The following is a 24,736-nucleotide window of genomic DNA, read 5'->3' on the forward strand; positions in this document are numbered from 1 at the left end:
AGAAATAACTTATTTTAAACAGAGATCTATTACTGCAAAGTTCTGCCTAGTTATGCTTGGAGTCATTTTTTTGGCTATATTTAACTGAATCAGGCAAAAAAAAACACAAGCCTTTCATTCCACTGTATATATCCCCCCTCAAAGCCTCCTTGCCGTGACTTTTAGGTTATACTGCCAGTTAAGACAACCAACATATATCCCTCAAATGTAGACCAAATTAACATAACTGTTCAGTACAGTCCTCCTTTTACAATGCAGATGATTATGCATGACAGCTAGAATTGTAATTTAGTGATGCATGAGTTTATTTCAATAATCTGCATACTAAAAATAAGGATTCAGTGAAATCTGGATTACCTTGATAACATTAGAACTCTTACTACAGACCACTTAAACTATTTAGACCCTCAGATCATTGTAAAATGTCCCGGTCCTAGAAAAAATATACAAGTCTACTCATTTTACCATTGGCACTGTGGGTAAGCTGGACGCCTTCAGTTTTGCCTTCACTCTCTTTGAAATGTCTCGAATGTATGGCAATGCAAACTCATTGAACTGCATGGCTCCTAAATACCCAGCATGCGACTCGAATACCTGCAAAGCCTTTAAAACAAGGGAAAATTTAAAAATTAGAAATGCTGATCCAAAACATTGTCACACTAAATTCTCTAAATAATTTCAGTTAAGGTAACTAACTGAGAAGGTACATTCCACCTCCATTAGGACAGTACAGGAATAAACATTTCTAGTTGTCACAGCAGTAAAAGTAAACAAAAATAGATAGCATACAAAATTCAGTTTCTCCACAGAACACTGAACATTTTGGATGATGCATCATGAAAGGGTCATTTGTCATAACAAACCACTTTAACAAAAAGGATAAGCTACCTTTTCCCTTCATTCGTCAGCTTGCTACAGTACACACAGCCTAGACGCATCCTTTCTTACTTCTTGCCTTGCACCTTTCTATACTCCTTAAATGCCCTTTCTGCATCATTACATTTCTAAACTATTTATCACTTTTTTGGAATGGCTGCAGGTAGAGAGTATACTCAAACTTATAGCTCATTTTTATTTCCTAGTATAAAAGCAAAGACTAAATGTGATCCACTCCACTTTCTGGCCTGAAAATATAATCTTTAAACCCATTATAGAATACAATGCCCCATTTGGTATGTACCTCTCAAGACATCTGCAACAACTGGAAAGGCCTCAGAAATACCTCACTAAAAGAATCACAGGCCTAAAGCAGATGCCCTACGCTGACCGCCTTAAAAAACTCCAGCTATACTCTGTCGCATATCGTCTACTCAGAGGCGATCTCTGCTTAACATACAAGGCCATGTCAAACCCAGAGCTGTTGGACATGCTACACTTAAAGAAATCCCAATCCCTCAGAGCTACACGCTCCAGGGATCTAAACCTTGTCATCACAATAAACAAAACATGCTGGAGGGATAGGTTCCTGACCCAGAGACTCCCCAGACTCTGGAATAGATTGCCCATACATGTCAAGCAGAGTGCCTCTTTGGACCTCTTCAAGAGGAACCTTGACGTTTGGATGGGAGAAAGGAAATTCACCCCAGGGATCACGTCAGTCGCCCTGCTAGACAGGGGTCCAGGAAAGTAAATAATGTGGGAATAAATAGCCAGGGAATTGTTATGGCTAGGCTTGTATAGGCCCTAGGGCTGATAGCCTAGTACCAACCTATGAACCTATAATCTGTGCCTACTGTAAAAATTACTGATATTCCTCTAACTACATTAGAAAACGTACATGATGTGATCCACTCCACTTTCTGGCCTGAAAGTATAATCTGTGCCTACTGTATAAAATTACTGATATTCCTCTAATTACATTAGAAAACGTACATGATGTGCTCTAAAATGCTTGTCTGAACACAGCTCTGTTTTTCTCAACATGCTTAACTGGTCACAAACATTCCATGGCTTTTCTTTATCCAGTCATTACATTCGCCCATTGATTTAACGTGCCGAGAATTTTCAGTTGCATTTTTTCCTTTTATATTACCTTAAAGGGTAGTTCTTAACTGTATTTTTCTCTTACTGGACATTATAGTTCACATCTGTTAGTCCACACCTAACGATCAATCTTTACATGCATAGAGCTGTAACATTTGTATATTTTTCTTTCCACGGTACTTATTTTTTTCACAGTCAAATTACTAGTCTGCTGCCTGCACCTTAACTGAACTTGCCATCTAACTTACCTCTGTTTCTGCCATCATACACTGTCCTACAATTTCTCATCTATTTTGCCATACCCAGTTTTTTATTATTCACCACTCTTACCTCTCCTTTATTCCAGCAACCCTTCCATGTGCTGCCTCCCCGCATCCATCTCTCCATCACTTTATGATCTTGCATCTCAAGCTCCTTTTTCCATCATGTTCATCCCTATTCTTCTACCTTCTTTCATTTTTTGTGATAATTTGGTTTCACCCAACTTGCCAGATTATATTGTCATTTGTCTTTTCATCCATTCAGTCATCCTTCCTCACACAACTCTCAAAATCTTTCACAGATTAATTTCTAACTAGCTACAGCTTGCTTCCACAGTCTTCTAGCTCATATGTATTTCCACCACATAGATATAACAAGCCTCTTCCTCTACAAACCACTCTTCACAATCACCTGCTTTCTATAAACCAACTACATACCATAAATTTGATCCACTGCCTTCTACATTCTTCTTGCTGTTGTGTTGTGTCTTTTGGCTTTTCCCGGTTAGGGGTCGCCACAGCAGAACTCCGGTCCGCTAATGATTGGCAGTTGATTTTTATGTACCGAGCTGTCAGCTCTGCTGCACAACCTTCAACGAAGGTAAGCCCATTCACGCATGTCTCCACACAGAAAACGCTCTGAGAATCGAACTGGACAGCGTCTTACTGTGAGGCGACAACGCTACCACATCACCACCACCGCTACATTCTTCTTGTATTTTCAAAATTTACTATCATGCTTTACTCCCTTCCATTCCACCCCAAGCAGCCCCAAGCAGCCCTCTTCCAAACTCTCTCAGCTTTTCTAACATTACCTTCACCCAGATCCTTACAGATGTGCAGGCATTGTCCTTTTTCTCAGGCAATGTGCTTCATGACATCCTTTCCCACTTTCCCATTTCTTTCCATTTTGTTTCCCCATCATCCAAACCCCTTATCACTTCAACTATTACTTCAAATGTTCACTGCTCCAAGCCAAACATTTCCCAGTTCCTCAAATGACTTCATTTCCATTCCATCCCATCCACTCAATACATCACCCAGCCAATTCTCTCCATTTCCATCTCATATTTCCACCTCATTACTAATCCCAAACACTCACACTCACTAGTCTACGTCGTCTCATTACCTTCCAGTAGTGTTATATTCCCCGTTACCTGCACCTCCCTCCTCACTGACTCATCCAGTTCCTTCCCTATTTACCTGATTTTTAATTTCTATCACCTTGTGCCCTTCTAACCCTTAAATTTACACCACAGATGCTTTCTGAAATCTTGTTGACTCAAAATGCACAAACTTCCCCACCTCCAATCTCATTCTCTCCTTACAATCCAGAGTCTTCTTCCTATCCATATTAATACATTGAACTCTACTGTATATTTTGCCTCTGTTGTTCACTTGATCACTAAATGTTTCACTATGTCCAGAAACTGTGCCAAACAAATTATCATTCTTATTATTCATCTCCTTTTTGTGATCAAAATTTCCCTCACTGATCAACTCACCTTCTTGCATTTTTCCAGTCATGCATCACTGTCCTAGTTTCCCAGGAGTAGTACATTTAAATCTCCAACTCACTATTTCTACCCTCATAAAATGTCACCTCTACAGACTGCATTGTATAACTCCATCTATGGAACCTATAAACTATTCCAGTCCTGTCAATGGTTGTAAAGGATTCCTCTACATTCTTCAGCAATTTATATAATCATCTGCAAATAAGAAAACAAAATAGACCACTTTCAAACCCTTCTGTATTCTTACCCTCCTAGCCACCCTCAAAGAAAAAGATGCAGTGACAGAGGCAATCCTTGTTGATTCCCTGCCCACAACTAACCTTTCTAGATTGTAGTCAGTCACCTTCAGCTTTGAGCGCAGGTAGAGTGTTTAGAATTCTTGCAAATGTTACTTTTTCCACTCCTCTGCACACATTCCACCACAAGGCCTTTTCTGAAAACCCATTCCTCAGATTAAACTCCATCCATACGTTTTATACAAATCTCCAATTGTCTGCAGATCTACCTCTAATAAAAATGACATGCTTTTTCTAAACTTTTACAAAAATATTAACATTTACATTAATCAAAGAAAGCCTGTACTGTGGACAATGCCTCCCATCTCTTTTGGGAGCACTGTTAACACCACTTTCCTACAGAGTCAGTCAGCTCTTTTTGCTCTACCACCTTCTTACACAACTTTTACAACTTCTTCACGTCTAATGCTCTAACCATCACACTACAAATGTGTATATATAATGTGTGTGTGTGTGTGTGTGTGTGTGTGTGTGTGTGTGTGTGTGTGTGTGTGTGTGTGTGTACGTACGTACGTATGTATGTATATATATATATATATATATATATATATAGATATATAGATATAGATATATATATATATATATATATATATATACATGCGCACACACGTAATTTATCAGTATACTGGTGTCACCTATAAAAATATAGCAGGGTAAGGAAATGCTTGGACAGAGTGCATGAATAAGAATTAATGAAACTCCAAGATACCAAGAAGTATCAGGACATGGAAAATGATTACATTTGCCATTTTCCTAAGCTTGGTAACAGTCATGACATCACTAACCGCACAATTCTGTTCTGCCCAACAACTGTACCAAGCTGACTGTTAAGCCAATTCATCTGCCACAAGTTAAGTGCCATTAAGTCCATTTTAAAATTCATAAGGGAAGGAGGATGCTAGCCACTCTGTATGTGCTCATTAGATACAAAGTGAATGTAAGAATACACGCTTTCCACAATTAAAATAGTCTACACTTTTAATTTTTCCAAACCTTTGGAGTTTCTAATACTAGGACGGGAATGGACCCAATTCCTAAGTCAAAGTACGATTAAAGTTCATGAAATTAGTATTGTTTGAATCTGATGTCAGCCAAAAGTGCTCTTCGCAGCACTCACAATGTGCCTAGTAATGACTCCTTCAATTCATATGGAGTTACATGGATTAGTTTGTGTCCTTCGGCGTTTCCCGGTTAGGGGTCGCCACAGCGGAATTCCGGTCCGCTAATGATTGGCAGTTGATTTTTACGTACCGGCTTGCCAGGCCTGATGCACAACCTTCAACAAATGTACGCCCATTCACGCATGTCTCCATGCAGAAGACGCTCTAGCTGAGAATCTAACCGGACAGCGTCTTACTGTGAGGTGACAACGCTACCGCAGCACCACCACCGCAGTAATCAGTTACATGGATTAGTAACATATATAAATACGATTACAGATTTTTATAAGACCCATTGCTCCAACTACTATTAGAACTGTCTGGGTATCTTCCGTCCACATTCCTCTAGTTTCTGCCTGCAGATCCTGATATTTTATGACTTTGTGTCTCCCTGTACACAAGACACTATAGTCACTGGGTGTAGCAATTTCAGTGATCAATGCTACTTTTGTCTTTTTTCGTGGATCACTATATCCGGTTTTCGAGCATCTATCTTCTGAACTGTTGGTAATGGGTGATCCCATGTGATATAAACCATAATTGTTTATGATGCTTTGTGGCTCATGTTTCCAACGTTTTTCAGCCACTTCAATACCATAATGTTTGCACAATCCCCAGTGCAACAGTCTTGCCACATTATTATATCTTTAAGTATATAGTCCTTCTGCTATTAGTATGGTCACAACCAGCAACGAGGTTTGCGACTGTTTCCAATTCAGTTTTACAAAACCTACATTTTTGTTTTACAAAACCTACATTTGTCTGTTTCTCCCACATGTTCAATGGACTTTGTAAAACCAGCCTGTATGTAGCCCACTATCTTGGGCTGCCAATATTATCCTTGAATCTCTTGGTTTGAATTAGCTTCTCCTTGACCATTCCTGTGCTCATTCCTGATCAACATGAGGTTCTTCCAGAAATTTTGGAATTTGCAATTATATTCATGCTTTTTCCACATTTCTTGCCTTCTCATCTGGTCCTTCACCTTAAATTCTTTCTTTTGATTTTTGGCACATTCAGTTGCTGCCTGATTTTTTACCTACTTCTGGGATTGATTTCCATTCCTGCTTGACGCCAATAAGCTTCTGCTAAATTGAGCAGAGAAGTAATCTTGGACTTATTCTCCTCATGTTTCAAAACTTTCACTACATTTGGGTCTTGTGAGGTCAGCAGATATGTGGAGTCCTACGATTGCGGATCTATACATATAATCAATTTCAAGGAGGCCCATCCCTCCCTCAGAACGGGGAATATATAATCTTGGTATACACCGATTTTTATAAATCATTTGGTCAACATGAAGCATCCTTCTTGTTTTCCTATCTAATCTATCCAACACGTTTTGGGGCCAATCAATCACTCAAACTGTAAGTTAGGAAGAGCAAATTGATTTATAGCTTGGATTTTGTTCCTAGATGTCAACGCCATTTTCAGAATTAAAGTCTTCTAAAGTATTCCTTACTAAGGTTTATTCACTTTTGTTCATGTTTTATTGTTGATCCTTCATCAATTCCCAAATATTTATACACTCCCTCTTGCTCAAGTTCTTCTATATCACATTCTTGGCTCAAACTGATGTTTTCCTGGTGCTGCAGTTTTCCTGCTTTAAAGGTTGCTTTTGCACTCTTATCAAGACCAAATGTCATTCTTATATCATCTGAAAAAGATTTGACAACCTGCAGCTGTGCTTTCTGTTCATCTGATGAGCTATACAGTTTTAAATAGTTTGACAAAGAGATGATGAGAAGTCTTTATACTTTTTTTTTTTTTTTTTAGGAGCCAAATTGTAGCTATGGCCTAAGTTAAGTAAACAGCTTACTGGGTTAATGGCAAGGCAGAATAGCAACGGTGACAGAGTCACCCTGGAATATCCCCTTTTGAATTTCAGGTTCACTCTTAAGGAGGAGCATTGTTTTGCCTGTTCCGTTCGGGGTGCGCATATAAAAGTAGTTCTTACTCATGGCTAAATCCGCATGCAAAGACATTAATACTTTTAACCAAAAGTTAGTTACTGCCATCTGGGCCTGGGGTTTTCCATATAGAGGCTTTTCTTAACTTTGTCTCAAGCTCTCTGCCTGTTACTTCATCCCATTTCATATCCTGCACCTTTAAACTTCTTATTCTTTCTTTTACTTCTTCTATTAGTGTAGCATCTTTGCTATGTTTCACAACACTTCTCCAAAATGTATCTACTTCCTCTCTTTTTTTTGGCGGTCTTTCAATTTCTTTTACCTTCTTTTCCAATTCTCTATAAAACTTTTTGGGTCAAACTGCTTATTTTGTACTTTTCCTTTATATTACAGTATATGTGTGTGTTCTAAGTTTTTCTGCTTGCGCTGAAATGTTTAGTTTATTTGCAATAGTGCATGATAGATCCTAGTCTGTTCTAATAATGTGCATTGCTTAATCACATTTATCTTTTAGTATTTTTGCTGATCTGTTCCCTCTTCTATAGTCTTCCAAGAGTGATACTTCTTGTCTTAATTGCTTTCTCTGTTCGATATTTCCATAATGGTACTCGATTTCTTCCGTTCCTTTCCTTCACTACCCTGTGTTCTTTTGGTAGAACTTCATCAGTTATTAATTTAGCAGCACAATAATATATCTTGTTTACTTCTGTTAATATCACATGGATCTCTATGGGCAGTTCTGAATTACTGCATTCAATTGTTTTATCAGACTTCTGTCTGACTTTTGGAGTTTTACTGACCTTCTGCAGTCTATTTCTCTCATCTATCCATGTCTATTAAATCAAGCAACTCTTCTCTTAACTTCCATAATACTGAAAAAACGACTACAGGCAGTTCCAGGAAACAGAATTTAATCCACAGAGACAGTAATGTAAGCACTTTCGTCTTTATTCCGTGAGCAAGACTTCTTCAGACAAACAAAACTTGTGCAAAGTGCAGCCATTTAAAATGTCACGTTAACATCAATTAACTTCTAAAAGCAGAAGCTACAAATGTTTCAAATCATTTAAATGTAAATACGGATTTTAAAATATATGTATACGATTTGCGTTCTCTATCTTGTGTATTAAAACTAAGGAGCTTGCAGAGTTAACTGAATGTAATTTTTGTACTTTTACCTTTTGTATTTCTATATACCTCATACTTTTTTGCATTTCAATTTGTAGCGAAAATATACATATATTTTAAAATCACTCCATTTTATTCTTATACATTAGTATTTAAGTGGACAGTCTAGGTGATGGTGGGTTTAGGCTTATAGTATTTGTTTTAAAATGACTTGCATATACTTTGCAGATTAAGTAATTTCTTGTACAGTTTTTAAAATAGGGTCATCTTTAATATGTAGGTTTACACTCAGTATTGCACATATTTATTCATTTAGTATTCAGTTTACATTTAAATGATTTTAAACATTTGTAGCGTCTGCTTTTAGAAGTTAATCGATGTTAACATGTGACATTTACATTTGTAGCTTCTGCTTTTAGAAGTTAATTGATGTTAACATGTGACATTTTAAATGGCTCCACTTTGCACAAGTTTTTTCTGCAGAAGTCTTGCTCAGGGAAGCAAGACAAAAGTGCTTACATTACTGTCTCTATGGATTAAATTCCGTTTCCTGGAACTGCCGTGCTGCCTGTAGTCGTTTTTTCAGTATTTTGGAAGCTAACCCTTCTCTTCGCTCATTTTCTTCCAAACTGAGGTCACATCCCTTGTTTTCCATTTCCTGCGGGCATTCTATAGAAAGTTCTATAGCATCTTCCTGTGGCACCTTCTCTTCAATTTCATCCTGTGCCATCTGTTGCTCCGTCATATAACTCACTGGCCTATCACTCCTCAACATTGACTGCATCAGAGTTCCCTGTTCCTTTCCTTGCTGTCTAGCTTCAAATGAATGTTTATACTGATTTCCGGTGGAAGGTTCCAAAATATCTTGATAAAGGACCTGACCAATGCTTCCTGTTCCACTGGCTTCCCCTTAATTTGGATATCCATTGCTCTATCCTGTTGTGGTACTTTCTGCATTTGATTTTATACACTGAATCCTTCACTTTGTAAGTACTCCATAAGCTCAGTTTCTATTTCTTTAACTTCATTACTTATCTCATTTTCGTCAGTCTTATTTTTTGTATTGTAAAGTTTTCTATGTCCAGATTCCTTTGCCCATATTTCTCTTCAAATATCTTTGGCGCTGCTCTTTTTATATTGGTTAGTTTTGCTTTCGCCTGTGCATAAATATTGCCTAATATTAAATCTCTCTCTTTCCCATGTCCAGATTTCTTCTTCAGCTGTTTCCTGATATTCATGTTTCTCCTAACTTTGGGGACTAACTCCATCATGCAGCGAGTGTGTTGTATGAACAACTCACTGTATCTGCAGATTTCCAGCATATTAATGTTCCAGTAGTGCTCCTTATTTATGGGATTTGCTGGATGCAGATGTCAGACTTCCAGATGTAAATTCTAGAGCTTTCTTACAGGTCTCTATGACACAAGCTTCTCACTGAAAAAAAAAAAGATCCTGGAGAAATCCAAGTATAACCCACTAAATCCACTAGTAAGAGGATCAAGTTAACCATGGCCATGTAATGAGCCCATGTCATGGAATGAATGGAGTTTAGGCTGCAGTAGTGATCGCCTACTCAAACATCTACTGTTGCAGTGTGCTGCTCACTCAGTTGTACTATGGCCATTTTAGGGATCACTGCTGCAGTAGTTCACTCATTCCTGGAAGGAAACCAGAGGAGTTTAAAGGAATACTTTGAGAAGTGCAGAGCACTCCCATGCAGGGCAAGAAACTGCAAAACTTACTCTGCTACTAGACTGGATGTCCAGCAAGTAATGCTTAAAAAAGTGTGGACTGAGATTCATGCAACTGCCTCACATATTTCCTGAGCTGACATTTTTGAAAAATGCTGCAGCCATGGATGATACATTGGAAAGGTTTAGCCTAATAGCAGCCCTACTGTTTTGTTGCAGGACTGACAATATAATACAATGAAGCTGACCAACCATCTGAATTTTATTTCTAGTTAGAGACTGAAGCACTGATTTCTCTTCCAGGCAAAAAGATGACAAGTTAGTATTTTGCCTGATTTCCATGTGCTCAAAAGATGCAAGACCCTTTCCTCCTTGTTCTGTGGATTAGGGAAGGTGGCTAATCACAGTCTGGTTCAGTGCCATCCCAGAAACTGCTTTTGGCATAAAAGGATGGACTGCTCCCAAACTGAACCTATTCTTACAAACACTGTAGAAAGCTCCTGACACACAAAGGCCTGCAGCTCCTCTGGCCAAGGGATGGCTACAAAGAAGGCAGCTTTCTAGGACAGGAATTTAGCAATTCTGAAACAACTGATTCAAAGAGATCCAGTTTAAACTTTTGGAGTACAAAATTCACGTCCCACAAAGGTACCACTGGTCTCCTAAATGGTTTCATATAATGCACCCCTTTCAAAATGATGACGCTGGTTCCATAAGCAAGAACAATGCAATGGTAGAAAGATACACTTTAATCATACTGTAATGCTTTTTCACCCCATGACATGCACCATATAGAGACTTATTCCTCTTAGTTACATATGATTTCCTAGAGCTACTCCCTTTGGCTTCCTGCAAGATCTTAACACCCTGCATCAGGCTGAAAGAACCCATGCTAGAAGATTTAGTGTCCTGATGCTTGGGTGCACACGGGTTCAGACAGAAGGAAAAAGCATAGAGACTGTCCCACCATAGAATGCTGAAGGCATCTACTGTTTTGGACTTCAAGCTTGGGAACCTGAAACAAAACATTACATTTTTTTTGTTGTTTTTACCCAAGGTAAACAGGTCAACAGATCTCACTGCTGGGAGAGCTCACAAAACACCCTAGGATCCAGTTTTCATACACAACTGATGTCTGCAGACTTCCTGTAGGCAAGTGAAGGAAGGGTTGTATTGCTGCTTGACCAGCAGACTTAGTATGCACATATGGTAGCATGGACTAAAATCAACCTGCACAGCTGGCAAGAGTGGAAGCCCCCTTGATGGCCAACTTGTTGGTTGTCACATCTCATCACTCTGGTGTTGTCTGCAATTATCCTCAGTGTCCCTAGTTTCATCTCCAACCTTTTAGCCTTTAAAGGCCAGTAGAACAGCCATAATCACCATCATTTATGCAGTTGTGTCCATTCCTGAACAGGTACACCAAATGCAACTCCCATGCAATGTATCCATGGTTATGATCGGGTTCCCCAGATTAAAATCTGCCTATATAGCCCATCATGACAATTCTTTTTTAATCATTGGGAGAGTGATGCCCAAGTGACTGAAGGGATGACAATATTGTTGTCAAAGGCTCCTCACATACCAATGAACTTTATCATACACTGCCTGGCCAGGGACAACATAAGGATGGAGGTAAATGTATAGCCTACTGCTACCTGCATTTCTCATGGCTATGAACACCTCCCTTCATAGTCAGGGTTTAAAAAAACATAAGTCTCGAGTTTCTTCCCCAGGCAGAAAGATATAAACCCGTTCCATGTCCAGCAATACTCCCAAGATGACCCTTCTCAATGTTCATGAATGCTCACATGACAACCTCAGGTCTCCAGCTTCCAGCCGGATTGCTTTTCAAAAGTTGAGTGGAAGTCCAAACTGGACAAAGTGAAAACGGTTACAGCCAAGACCTACCCCATCTCCACTAGTAAAGGGACTTGGATGAGGCAGTTATATCCATGAAAGGGTAAATACAGATTACCAGAGTCCCCATGGAGGTGAAAACCAAGCAAAGCCTCTGGCAAACACCTTCTGTACAGCTGACAGGCAAAATGGAAGGAAAGGTTTGTATATAAAAAGACAGGCAACCTTAAAGTCAAGGTCACCAACATGACCCCCAAGCAGACTAATGGGAGCACGGTCTGTAGGATGAGCATTCCGAACTTCTTGACTTCGAGAAACTGATCAACTTTGATAAATCCAAAACCCTTCCTTACTAAGAAGACTGCTACAGCAAAGATACTTAACCCTGTGGGTTATGTTGTGTTTGTTTTATTTTATTTGTTTTACTCATCATTTAAATGGGTAAACGAACTGGTCCAACAACCTTTTTCAGCCACGACCCAGGTGATTTGGCATATAGACAAATCGCATAGTATTGTAAATTATGCAACAGAAGTAACATAACAAATGACAGCAGACATTTCTCCTTGAAACTGTGCCAGTGGGTACCACAGGGCAACTTTGTTTTAATTTCCATTTAAACTTCTCATGTTAAAGCTATAAATGATTTTGAAAAATATGAAAATGATTTTGAAAAATATGAAAATTAGTGTGCCATTTAATTTTAGTTCCACTGTAAACTGCTTTTCTGTATAACCACACCTTCAAAATACTGACAAGTTGGGTATTAGAAAATTAGACCATGATTTACACATACCTGCAAAGCTTTCTAGACAAGCAAACAGAATGCATCTAAAAAGAAGAGCAGCTTTTTTTAATATATAAACAGTTGTTTCACTACTGCATCGTTACTGACATTTTCAAAATATGGTGGTTCACCTGCATGAGATGGTAGACAATTTTTCTTTCTAGCGAGTAAGAAACTCCTTCTGATGCATTTAACATGAAAATATATTAGCCTATGTATTACTTAGGACTTGGTCTTTTATTATGTCATGGCAGGTGGTTTTAGCTCCAAGTAAGATTTTAGGGGGCTGTCCTTAAAATAAAATGCAAAAAACACATTTTGTTTCGAGAACTGCATAATATCATACTGCATATGGTAAGGAGGTTATATCCACCTTCAAGGGTTTGTTATTTAAACTTGCTTCAGACAGTAAGCAATACACTTTAAACTGCATGTTCACCTACTCAAAAAGCAATTTGAGATTAAAAACACGACAATGCAAGATTAAGTAAAGTTCTCAAAGGTAGCACCAGCAAAGCCCTCTAGTTGCTTAAGGATTATGCCTTGGTATTTAACATTACATGCTTGCAAGTTACTGCTTGAAATGCAAGAATGGCTATGGTACAAATCCTATTGCTGTAGTGGACTACAACCTAAACATGCTTGCCTTTAGGGAGTGTATATATGCCTGGCAAGCTTGGATCTACTGGTGGATTCCAGGGAGACTGACATTGGATCTACTACAATGTTCCTATATAGGTTTTTAAAGTCCTGGATGTTTACCATGAATAGCTATGCTCTGGAAAGCATCTGTTCACAAATTTAGGTCACCAAAGCTGCAAATAAACTCACTAAAATGCAATGTGTGACATGTTACCAAGATGCAAACAGCGTACTCTAGCCTGCACAAACCAATCCTCTCATGCTACTCCTTACCAATATTACTTCCTTGTATAAAAACTATAATTGTTCTGCCCACCTACACTCCCCTTAAATACAGGGTCTTGTCAGAAAAGTTAACCACCACACTTTACATTGAACTGTACTGAAGAGATGTCATACCTGAAAAAGCATGTGGACACATTGTTCTTAATATATTGTGCCCACCATATACTACTTTGTAAAGACAACATAGATGGCTGGAATTCTTAATGACTTACACAAAGTTCACATACTTCAACAGTTCGCTAAATGTTACAGATAATCAAATTGTTGTGACCCAAACTTCTGTCACTGGTTATAGCCACAAATGGAATAAATATACTGGTTTATTAGACTAAGGAAGGAGTTATCAACATGAATGCCCATTAAACACATTGCCCAGCTTAAACTATGTCACTTGCATGTTAACAGTAACAAGACATTTCTGAAAAGGTCTCCCTCATTTGGAAACTCAGCCAACTGCCACTGTGTCACTGCATAGCACTGGTTATCTAGACAGAAGCTAACTTATGATTTACATCCATCTTCTATCTACCTCTTAATGGCAAATACTTTGAACATATGAGCAAGAATGTATGTATGATTTACCTGTGCACCAGCTGCCACCTGTCCAACAAGGTAGTCTACAATAACATCAGTCAAGAGAGTCAGTAACTTGTGGCTTGCCTCAGGATATTGATACAACCAACGTTTAGCTTTTGACATTGTGTTGGAGCCTCCACCTTCAATCATGTAGGTCATTAGAGTCCACTGTTTAGAAAGGGAAAAAGAACACATTTTAAATAATGCAGAAGCAAGGACACAAGATCAGTTAATTTAATCAACGACGCCTATGAAAGTCAAGGGGGTGCTTCATGTGCATGAAAAAAGATAACTTACTGTAGCATATGGTTTATGAGAAGTAGCTTTATGATGGGTCCCAGTGGCAGAGTTCCATCATTTCCACCAATTAAATAACCCTGCACCAGTGGAGAAGAGACATGAAGCCCTGACTACAGCAGAGCGAAGGATTGGCACAGGAACAATAGCAGGAAAGCGATTACAGGGACTTTAAAATACCTAGCCATATAAAGGTTAAAGCAGACATCCTTAAACATTCTTGCCACACTTTTCAAGCACTTAATAATGGTGACCTTATGAACTGAATAGGGTCATGCAATATTACCCTGGAGTAAATGTGTGTATACTCATCCATTTAAAAGATTAGCCTTAAAAGTAGCCCAGGTAGTACTTTGACATTAAGTGGCAAGCTAATCCAAAGGCTAGGAATATGTTGAATTAGGAACCTATTCCTCCAGTGAGTTTTGTTTGTTAGTGTAGACTCAGGTCCCAAGTGTGGGTATTTGTAGAGCCTTTTTTTTTTTTTTTTTTGAAAAGAACCAATTCTTTGGGGGCAGGGTTTATCATATGCATCTCACTCCTCTTCTCCAGTGAGACAGTATCACACGTGAAGCATGTCATGATGTGGGAAGCCAGTGCTGAGAAAACTTGGATATGGCTGTGATGACCAACCACTGACCAGTAATCAAGGAGCCTCAAATCCTTACCACTGGGTCCAGTAGGGAACATGCACTGGGAAGATAACAGGTACACACAGTATTGCAGCTCTCTGCATCAAGTGGAATTTCCTTTAAGAGCACACAGAGACCACAGCCAGTCTGGGGCTCGTTTTTCCCAATCCCCAATAAGACTCCCCAGTCGTACAGCTCTAGAGTTGAGATCTCAGCTTTGTGGCCAAGCCAAAACCTTGCTGCATGTCCCTGAACAAGTAGCTCACACACACACACACACACACACACACACACACACACACACACACACACAAGTTTACTAGCTATGCGCCCTTTTGCCCAGACTATAAGGTAGTTATCACCGTAACCACCAAATAAGAAGGTTTGAGGTTTCATTTAGATGCTTCAATACATAGAAACACATCAGGATGGATAGCATCATTAAATATGAACAAACTAGTTAAACAGAGTTTACATACATACATGTTTACATCTCAACAGCTAACTATAAAATGGCAGTCAGGCTTGCACATGCTCAGTATTTACACTTAGTGCAAGCCCTTGGATAGCTTCTTAAAGGTATATACACACACATTGATCTAAATCCTCCCTCTTTAAAATATTGCCTTTTATGCAAAACAATGTTAAGAGATAGACATGCATTACAATACAATGTTCATGTCCAAGTTGCTTGACATCTACTGCAAGGTTTATAGAGATTCAACCATATCTCGTAATACAATAGTAGAGACTAAATTTAGCAACAGGGAGTATCTGCAGTGCAAAACTCTTATCAGGAACTTCTGGATTCGTCATAGGAACAAGAATATCCTCTGGAACTTCCTCTGGAATTGGAACACCAGACAACTCACTCTGAGATGGAGTCTTTCTCACAGGCTATATGCTGCATCATAGGCTCGGACATCAGTTGTAAATGTTTCCGATTCTATAATGTACAATCTCGGCTCTGGACCAGTATTCTTCACATCAATCCGATCATAACCTTTGGACGTTTACATCCTTACCACTTCTCTCTTTTGTAATGGATTGAGCGGTCTGCTGGTCTTACAGTAGTAGGACTTCTGGGTTAGGAGTTTCTTCAACAGATTGGTTCTCATTGACATGTTGTTCTTGCCACATGGAACCAACAATTGACTACTGATTGGTAATGTGGGTCTAGTTTGTCTTGACAGAAGTCTCTGAGCAGGTGAACCAAGATGTTTATCTCAAGGAACATTTCTGAGATTCAAGAAAACATCACTATCATCTCATTTTGACTTCTCAGGTAACTGTTTTGCACTTTGAACTGCACGTTCTGCCAAACCACTTGACTGCGGGCACTCTGGACTACTTGTGACATGAGTAAAGTACAGTTTTGTACCTACCATAAATGTAGATGTTCGAGTGTATACACTGCTGCAGTCATTACACTTGGGTTATCCTGCCGTCAGGCAGTTCCCCAGTCAGCCTGAGTTCCAAACTCTTGGTCTGGCGTCGGTTGCTGTCGCCTCCTCCCAGACGTCAGTGCGGCAGGGGTATACAAGATGCAGCCGACGCCATTTTCTTCAGTTTTTCTTGCCCCAGATGTCATGTGCCCCCAAATAGGTAGGCAATTCAAATTGCTAATAAAACATACATAAGAAAAGCAAACGACAACTTTCAGCTACCAGCAAATACTCCCCATAGGTAGTAAAGGGTAGAAGACATAGGTACGTACCAGCAAGTAAGAGGGGAAGGGGGGAGAGTAACCTGGACTGCAGCAGTGTATACACTCGAACATCTACATTTATGGTAGGTACAAAACTGTACTATGTTCATCGTGTTACACTGCTGCAGTCATTACACTTGGGTAGAATCCCAAAGCTGAGGTTGGGTGGCTGGTTCTAGAAGGCATTAGGGGTGGCTATAAGGCCCTGCAGTACTGCAGTGGTGAAGCCAGCTCTGGATTTAGAGTATAGAGGCAGATGGTAATGCTTGGTGAAGGTATGCAAAGAACTCCAAGTTGCTGCTTCCAAAATATCCTTGGTAGGTACTCCTCTGAGGTAGGCAGTTGAAGTGGCTGTTGCCCTAGCGGAGTGAGGTCTAATGCTGCTAGGTACAGGTTTCCCATGGTGTGTATATAGCAGAAACGTATGCAATGTCCTATCCATTTTGAAATAGTCTGTTTTGAAATGGCTTTCCCCTGTGCTCCTGCAGCATATGCTACCAATAATTGCTCAGATTTCCTGAAAGCTTTGGTTTTGTCCAAGTAGAAGCGTAACTGCCTGTGAATGTCCAAGGAATGCAGTAGTCTCTCCTTTATTCTGTGGTTTTGGATAAAATTGGTTTAGAGCCACACTGGATACCACCTTTGGCATAAACGTAGGGTTAGTTCTTAAAGACACCCTGTTAGGTGGAAAATGAGGAAAGGTTCCACTGCCATTAGTGCCTGTAATTCTGAAACTCTTTGTGCTGATGTTATTGCCAGGATTAGAGCAGTTTTACAACAGATATATCTTAATTCTGCTGTGTTAGCTGGCTGAAAAGGAGGTAAAGTCAATTTTTCCAAAACAAAGTTGAGGTCCCAAGTTGGAGTAGGTGCTCTACGGGGCAGTCTTCTGTTTATAGCCCCTCTGAGGTACTGTCTTAGCAACGGATTAGAGAAAATTGGATGATCCGTATTGTAATGAGCAGAGATGGCAGATCTTGATGGATGAGAAGGAGAGTCCTTTGTCCAGCATCTCAGTTAAATATTGCAGTATCTGAGGAATGTTTGTAACAGGAGGGTCAAGGCTGTCTGCTTGGTTCCAGGCACAGAATCTCTTCCATTTATCCGAATAGGCTTTCCTGGTACTAGGCCTTCTGGCCTCCAGAATGACATCCATAACAGCTTTGGAGAGTGGCACTGCCTGCTTGGCTAAGGAATCTTCCATGCAGCTAGGTTTAAGGTCTTTAGCTGGCTGTGTAGTATCTGATTGTTGTGCCGAGTCAGCAGATGTGGGATTTGAGGCAATATCCAGGGTGGTGGTCCTTGTGCTGAGTTCTTTAAGATTGGGTACCAGTGCTGGCCTGGCCAGTCTGGTGCAATCAGGATCATCTTTGGGTCTTCTTGCCTGGCTTTTATGAGTACCTTTGGCAGGAGAGGTAGTGGTGGGAAAGCGTATACTTGTAGGTTTTTCCAGCTAAATGAGAGTGCATCCACTTTCCATGCTTGTGGATGGTAACTCCTTGTGCAGAATTTCTGTAGCTGGCAGTTCATTGGGGATGCAAACAGATCTATGTCCGGGCTCCACCATTTCTGTGTTATCATTCTGAATATCTGTGGATTCAATTCCCATTCGTGGGGATCCATGATGTTTCTGCTTAAGTCGTCTGCCAGTATGTTTTTCTCTCCTGGCAGGAATTGTGCTTGCAGATGAACTTGATAGTTTAGAGCCGTGTTCCACAAGGTCATGGCTTGTCTGCAGAGGGGGTAGGAGTGAGTGCCCCCTTGCTTATGTGCCACATAACTGTAGTGTTGTCTGTCTTTAGTAGTAGTTGTCCTGGATGCTGCAGGTCCTTGAAAGCTATAAGTGCATTTTGTACAGCTAGCATCTCTTTTTGATTGCTGTGAAGATGCCTTTGTTCTGCGGGCCACTTGCCCTGAATACAGTTGCCTGCCATGTGTGCTCCCCAGGCGTAATCCGATGCATCTGTTGTCAGTGTTTGCCTGGCTGTGGGTTGAGTAAAAGGCTGTCCCTTGTTGAGGTGACAAGCTTGAGCCCACCATTGAAACTCCTGTTGAAGGCAAGGAATTAGTGGTATAAATGTTTCCAAACTTTGACAGTGTTGAGACCATACATTCTTTAGGTACCATTGTAGTTTCCTCATATGCAGTCTGGAATATGGAATTAGTAGTATGCAAGATGCCATGTAACCAAAGGCCTGCAGAATTTTTCTTGCAGGGAGTTGAGTCTTTGTTGCCACTAATTGAAAGTATTGAGTCAGTTGTCCTTGCTTGTCTGGCGTGACATAAGCCATCTGGGCTGTTGTGTTCAAGCTGGCATCCAGGAATATCATCTCTTGTGAGGGCACTAGTTTTGATTTCTTCTTGTTTACTGTGTACCCCAGGCAACTTAACTTTTTTACAAACGCCAGATGCTTTAGAAGAATGTCCTTGCTCTCTGCTTGAATCAGGCAGTCGTCCAGGTACGGATAAATTTGAATTCCTTTCTGTCTGCAAAATGCAATTACTGGTGCTAGGCACTTTGTGAAGACCCTGGGCGCAGTAGATAAGCCAAAGGGCAGTGCAGAGAATTGATAATGCATTGAACCAGCTATGAATCTGAGGTATCTTCTGCAGTTTTGTCTGATAGGGACATGCAAGTATGCCTCCTTGAGGTCCAATGTCACGAGCCAAGCTTTCTTGCCCAGCATGGGAAGAAGCTGCTGTAGTGTCAACATTTTGAATTTCGGAACATCCAGGTAAGTAGAGAAGAAAGATCCAGAATGGGCCTCCAGGCTTTGTCCTTCCTGGGAACTAGAAAGAGTCTAGAGTAAAATCCTTGTCCCTGCTCCTGTGGTGGTACCTTTTGAATAGATCTCATAGCCATGAGTGCTGTTATTTGTTTTTGAGCCTCTGCCCATTGATTTGGTGGCAGATTTGGCATTCCTTTTAACCTTGGCAGAGTGTGAAAGTGGAACCTGTAACCTTGAGATACAATGTTGAGAACCCATTTGTCTTTGGTGATCATATGCCAATTGTGATAAAAAAGAGAGAGAGTTGTTTGGCAGCTGTAGCGGGAAGTCATTGGGGCTGCTTTTTATATGGTTGGGACCCGTCTTCCCCTTCTTTCTGGCCTGATGCAACCTATTGTCAAGGCCTGTAAGGACCTTGTGGTTGACCTCTACCTCTTGGATGTCTGTATCTACCCCTTTGAGGTCTGTCTAACTGGAAAGGACCAATTCTTAGTTGGCCAATTTCTGCTAAATCTAGGAGGCTGAACCTGTAAGAAATCTTTCACCGTTTGCATAGATTTTGCCTTATCCTCCATTTTCTTTAATGCCTCTTCTGCCTTGACTCCAAATAACACATCCTGCTGCAAAGGTGCATCCAATAATTTTGCTTTAACATGATCTGGTAACGTATGTTCTTTTAACCAAGCATGTCTTCTAATAACAGAGCCTGTAACGGCTGCTCTACAGGAGGCCTCTAAAGAGTCAAAACCACATTGCAAAGTATGTTTTCCCACCTGTTCAGCTGCATGCAATAAATCCTGCATTTCTTTAAAAGTAGGAGGATCTGAATCTGGAAGCATTTTTTGCTTCAACTGAGACAGTAGAAATTGCTGATATTTTAGCATGTGAAACTGGCAATTTAAGGCTCTCATTGCTAAAGTTGCAGACATATATACTTTTATTTCCCCATCTGTCTAATGCTCTGGAATCTCTGTCAGATGGAACTGGATTCTTGGCTGATGAGGCCTTAACCCCTTTGGGTCCCTGGGAAATAGTTTCAGGGTCAGCAACGGGCTTTTGTACAGAAATTTGTGCGAGTCAGGGACTCTGTAGTATCCGTCAGGTTTAACTGGGGATGGAGGTAAGGAATCAGGATTTAGGCTGGATTCAGTCTACACATCATCCACAATATCTAACACCGGCGGAATAGCAAGGGGTCTGTGTTGAGGTAATAACAGGAAGTCTCTGAGCTTTTTCTTGGATTCTGAGTAATTCTGGCCTTCCCAATGGAAATGCTCCCTCATGGTATGCAAGGTTTCCCCAAAGGAGTAGTCCTCAGGCGGAGAGGCTGATGGAATTGACTCCTCAGCATCAGAATCCTCATAAGGGGGTAAAGAATATCCTAGGTCTGAGGATGAATCTGAAGAGATGGACACCTGGTCGGATGAGTCAGTCTACATCCCGTCTAGGCCTTTTATCAAGAGGGGGATGGGACCCCCTGATCAGAGTGATTAGGTCTTCGGCCATCTTGTGCATTTATTTCTTAGGCATGGAGGCCTGTGCTGGAGAATGCTGTATTTGTTTCTTTGATTTTAAAAGCTGGTTTAGACTTAGAGGGTTTAATGCTTAACTGAGTAGGTCTGAAAACACCCTCTGAAGCTGCTGGCAACTCAGCTACTCCAGATCCCACTGAAGGGTTCGTTTCGCTAGGCTGATTAACTTGTGCATCCGAAGGCCCAGCCATCTCCACATGGGAGTCAGAGGTGGCCTGTGGTTCTACAGAAGCAGTCGTCAGGGGCTGCGAAGGCACCTCGCTGAAAACAGGAGAACCGGCGACTGGCCTAGAAGAGGCTTCGTAGTCAGTTTTGGGCCTCGGATGCCTATCCTTGTCTTTGCACTTTTTATGTATTCAGGTCGTCGGTAGTTCCGACTGCATGGTATAATTGAATTTTCTACCAAAATAATGTCGGTAGAAAATCAAACAGAAGTTTAATAGTGCGCTTATTAAACCTAGCACAAAACCGACAACCAGTGACATCGTGGTCTGGGCCTAGGCATGGGATACAATAAGAATGGAAATCCTTATGAGGTATTTGCTTCCCACAAGAAATACAGTTATTAACTTTTACTGACATCGGTCTGAGGCAAGAAAAAGTTTCCCCAACGGGGTACTTGGCTTTGTAGAAGACTTCGGTTCTAGATTCGGAATGAAAATCTCAGGAGACGGCCGGCCGGCACTTGCGAACTGCTTTTGCTTCGGGCACTGCGCGGCAAGAAAGACTGAAGAAAATGGCGCCAGCTGCATCTTCTATACCCCTGCCGCACTGACGTCAGGGAGGAGGTGACAGCAACCGACGCCGGACAAAGACTTTGGAACTCGGTCCGACTGGGGAACTGCCTGACGGCAGGATAACCCAAGTGTAATGACTGCAGCAGTGTAACACAATGAACATTGTCCCATTCTTCAGCAAATCTTTTAAACAGTTGGCTTGCAAACTGCGTGCCATTGTCACAAATAACTTTGTGCAGACTTCCATGAACAGCAAAATGATGCTTCATCTTAGTAATGACAATACTAGATGCTAGGTTAGGAAGTAAGCTGATCTTGAACCAACTGGAGTAAGAGTCTATTAACACCAAATAACTTTCAATATCTGTTGCTACTGTTGACCAAGGTAGTTCAAGAACCTGGTTAAGTTGAAGTGGTTCCTTCTGCTGATGTGGCTTAAGTACTACTACTACTATTACACACTGAACAAGATAAAAGTGCTCTCTCAAGGTCTTGTGACATAGAAGGCCAAAATACTAGTTCTCGCGCCCTTCTTTTGGTAGATTTGGTTCCTCTGTGAACACGATGCAAGACAGTAATGTACTCTGGTTGCATGAACTTTGGAACAACTACTTTCAGACCTTTCATAAGGACTCCTTTGTCAGACAAAAATCTCATCTCTGTATGGAAATAAGGTTGCAGTTCTTGAGGCAAACTAAACCGCTTTGATGGCCATCCATGACTGATAAAGTAGTTGAGCCTCTGTAAAACTGGATTTGTAGATGTGTGATCTCTCAACTAATCAAAACGTGTGGAAGAAAACTTTCTCACTTCCATGACTTCAAAATCATCAATCAATTGAGAACCTTGATTGTCAGTCATTCTGTTCAGTGGTAGCGCTGGGTGATCGGGGATAATGTATCAGCAGGATAAAGACGTTTGCCTTTCTTGTAGACAAGATTGAAATTATACTTTTGCAATCTCAGCATCATACATTGCAGTCTGGCTTGAGCTGAATGCATAGGCTTTCTCAGGATAGTGACTAGTGGTTGGTGATCGGTTTCAATCTGGAAAGGTCTACCATAAATATAATCATAGAACTTCAAACATGCAAACACAATTGCCAAAAGCTCTTTCTCTATCTGGCCATTCTGCACTCTCGATGCATAGGAAACAGATTGATGATTTTGTAAAATAATTGCATCAAGTCCAAATTTCAAAGCATCACAGGAAAGTGTAACTGGTTTGTGAACATCATAGTATCTGAGCATCATAGTATCTGAGCATCGATGGGTTAGCAATTCTCTGTCAAGACATCAAATGTTCTTTGGTGTTGCTCTAACCAAGACCAGGATACATCTTTAAACGTCAGCTCTCTGAGTGGTGCTGAAAGTTCGCTCAAGTCTGGAATGAACTTGCCCAAACAGTTGACCATACCAAGAAAACGTTGCAGGGCTTGAACATCGTCTGGAGCTGGCATCTTCAGAATGGCTGATTGTTTTGAAGGGTCTTGTTTTAGGCCTGTCTTAGGCATATACTCATGAATAAGTGACCAACATATGGAACTTCTTGTAGCCTGAATTTGCATTTCTGTGCACTGAGCTTAAGATTGAACTGACGTGCCCTTTCTAGAACTTTTCTGAGGTTTCTGTCATGTTCTGCTTCATCACGGCCTCCTACCAGTATGTCTACTATGATAGCACAAGAATAACCAGAAAAAGTTTGCTCCATTGCACATTGGAAAACTTCAATTGCAGAATAATTATTAGTCTTGAAGGAATGTAATTGTTTGTTTTATGATTTCCAGCATCTGCCAAAGATCTGAGGTCTACATATTTTCACGGGTTCACTACATAATACCGAAATTCTACAGTCCTGAGACTCTGAAAACAAAGGGCCAGAATTTTGAGATTGCAGAATCTCAAACTAAAAAACAAAAAAAAGACAGTAAAACATAAGACAAACTATTCTAACATTTATGCAGGGGGAACAAGCCCCCCACACCCCTGCAACTTAAATATACCAACTCTGAGATCGCGCTACAGTGAAGAGAATGGAAAGGTTCCCGTTCCACACTGTACGGCAATCCCCATTCACTACTTTTGCGATTCCACAATCTCGAGATTCTGGTCATCGGTATTCAGAGTCTTGGGATTGTGGAATTTCAGTATTATGTAGTGAACCCGTGAAAATATGTAGACCTCAGATCTTTGGCAGATGCTGGAAGTCATAAAACAAACAATTACATTCCTTCAAGACTAAATTATTTCACCCTAGAGACAATACAGAAAGCTACCTAGTTTTAGACATTGTTTCTCCTTGCTGCACTGAAACTGAAAGATACCATCTTTTATGGGCGTATCCATAAAGCAATTTCATTTCAGTTACTTTTCTGAAGTCAACCTCTTATGTTCCAGTTTCCACTGTTAAAATATATACATTTAAGCAGTTACAATAGTGTGCACTGCAGTTACATTTCAAATAGTACTTTGCAAAAACCTTTTCAACACAAACTTCTGTACCAGCAGTTTGATATACACATGACATAGTTCTACTACATTTGTGACACAAGCATCTTACACAAGTCATTTTGATATTCACCAGTGACAAATTATTTACAAAATTCCAGCTAGCTGGGCTGGGAGTATCTCCCTTTTCTCACAGTGGCCACTTAAGCTGGTAATGCCAGCCCCTGTGACCACATGACAAAGCATGCTACCAATGCATTTTTATATATATTTTTACAGTGCAACTGCTGGCATTCCAGTGAAAGAACAAAAAACCCATGGCTGACTGGATGACCGCACCTCTCATAAACAATAAAATTTCCGATCAAGTGTAGGCACAATGGTGGGAAGGTATGGGGTGGTAAACACCACTCAAAAAAGTTGAGCAAAACATCTGGAAGATCCTATCAACAAGGATGCCTGTGCAACAATTACAAAGCATGACAACACACAAGTCTGCTCACATCTCCCCCAAGTCAATCATCTCTTGCCTCCTAGTGACCCAATTTACACATCAATC

The 24,736-nt window shown here is 40.5% G+C and overlaps 1 protein-coding gene across 1 annotated transcript in view; it reads right to left on the reverse strand.

Annotated features, from left to right (window-relative positions):
* Positions 1–24,736, reverse strand: part of UROD (uroporphyrinogen decarboxylase) — a 517,137-nt gene that overhangs the window by 358,081 nt on the left and 134,320 nt on the right. Inside the window, exons 6-7 of the mRNA XM_044086832.1 lie at positions 14,102–14,263; positions 466–603 (exon numbers count right to left, since the gene is read on the reverse strand). Of these exons, the coding sequence (XP_043942767.1) occupies positions 466–603; positions 14,102–14,263 (300 nt within the window). The remainder of the gene's footprint in view (positions 1–465; positions 604–14,101; positions 14,264–24,736) is intronic.

This window comes from Protopterus annectens, chromosome 10.part0 (assembly GCF_019279795.1).
Source record: "Protopterus annectens isolate FY-2018-M chromosome 10.part0, PAN1.0, whole genome shotgun sequence".
NCBI classification, from domain to species: Eukaryota; Metazoa; Chordata; order Ceratodontiformes; family Protopteridae; genus Protopterus; species Protopterus annectens.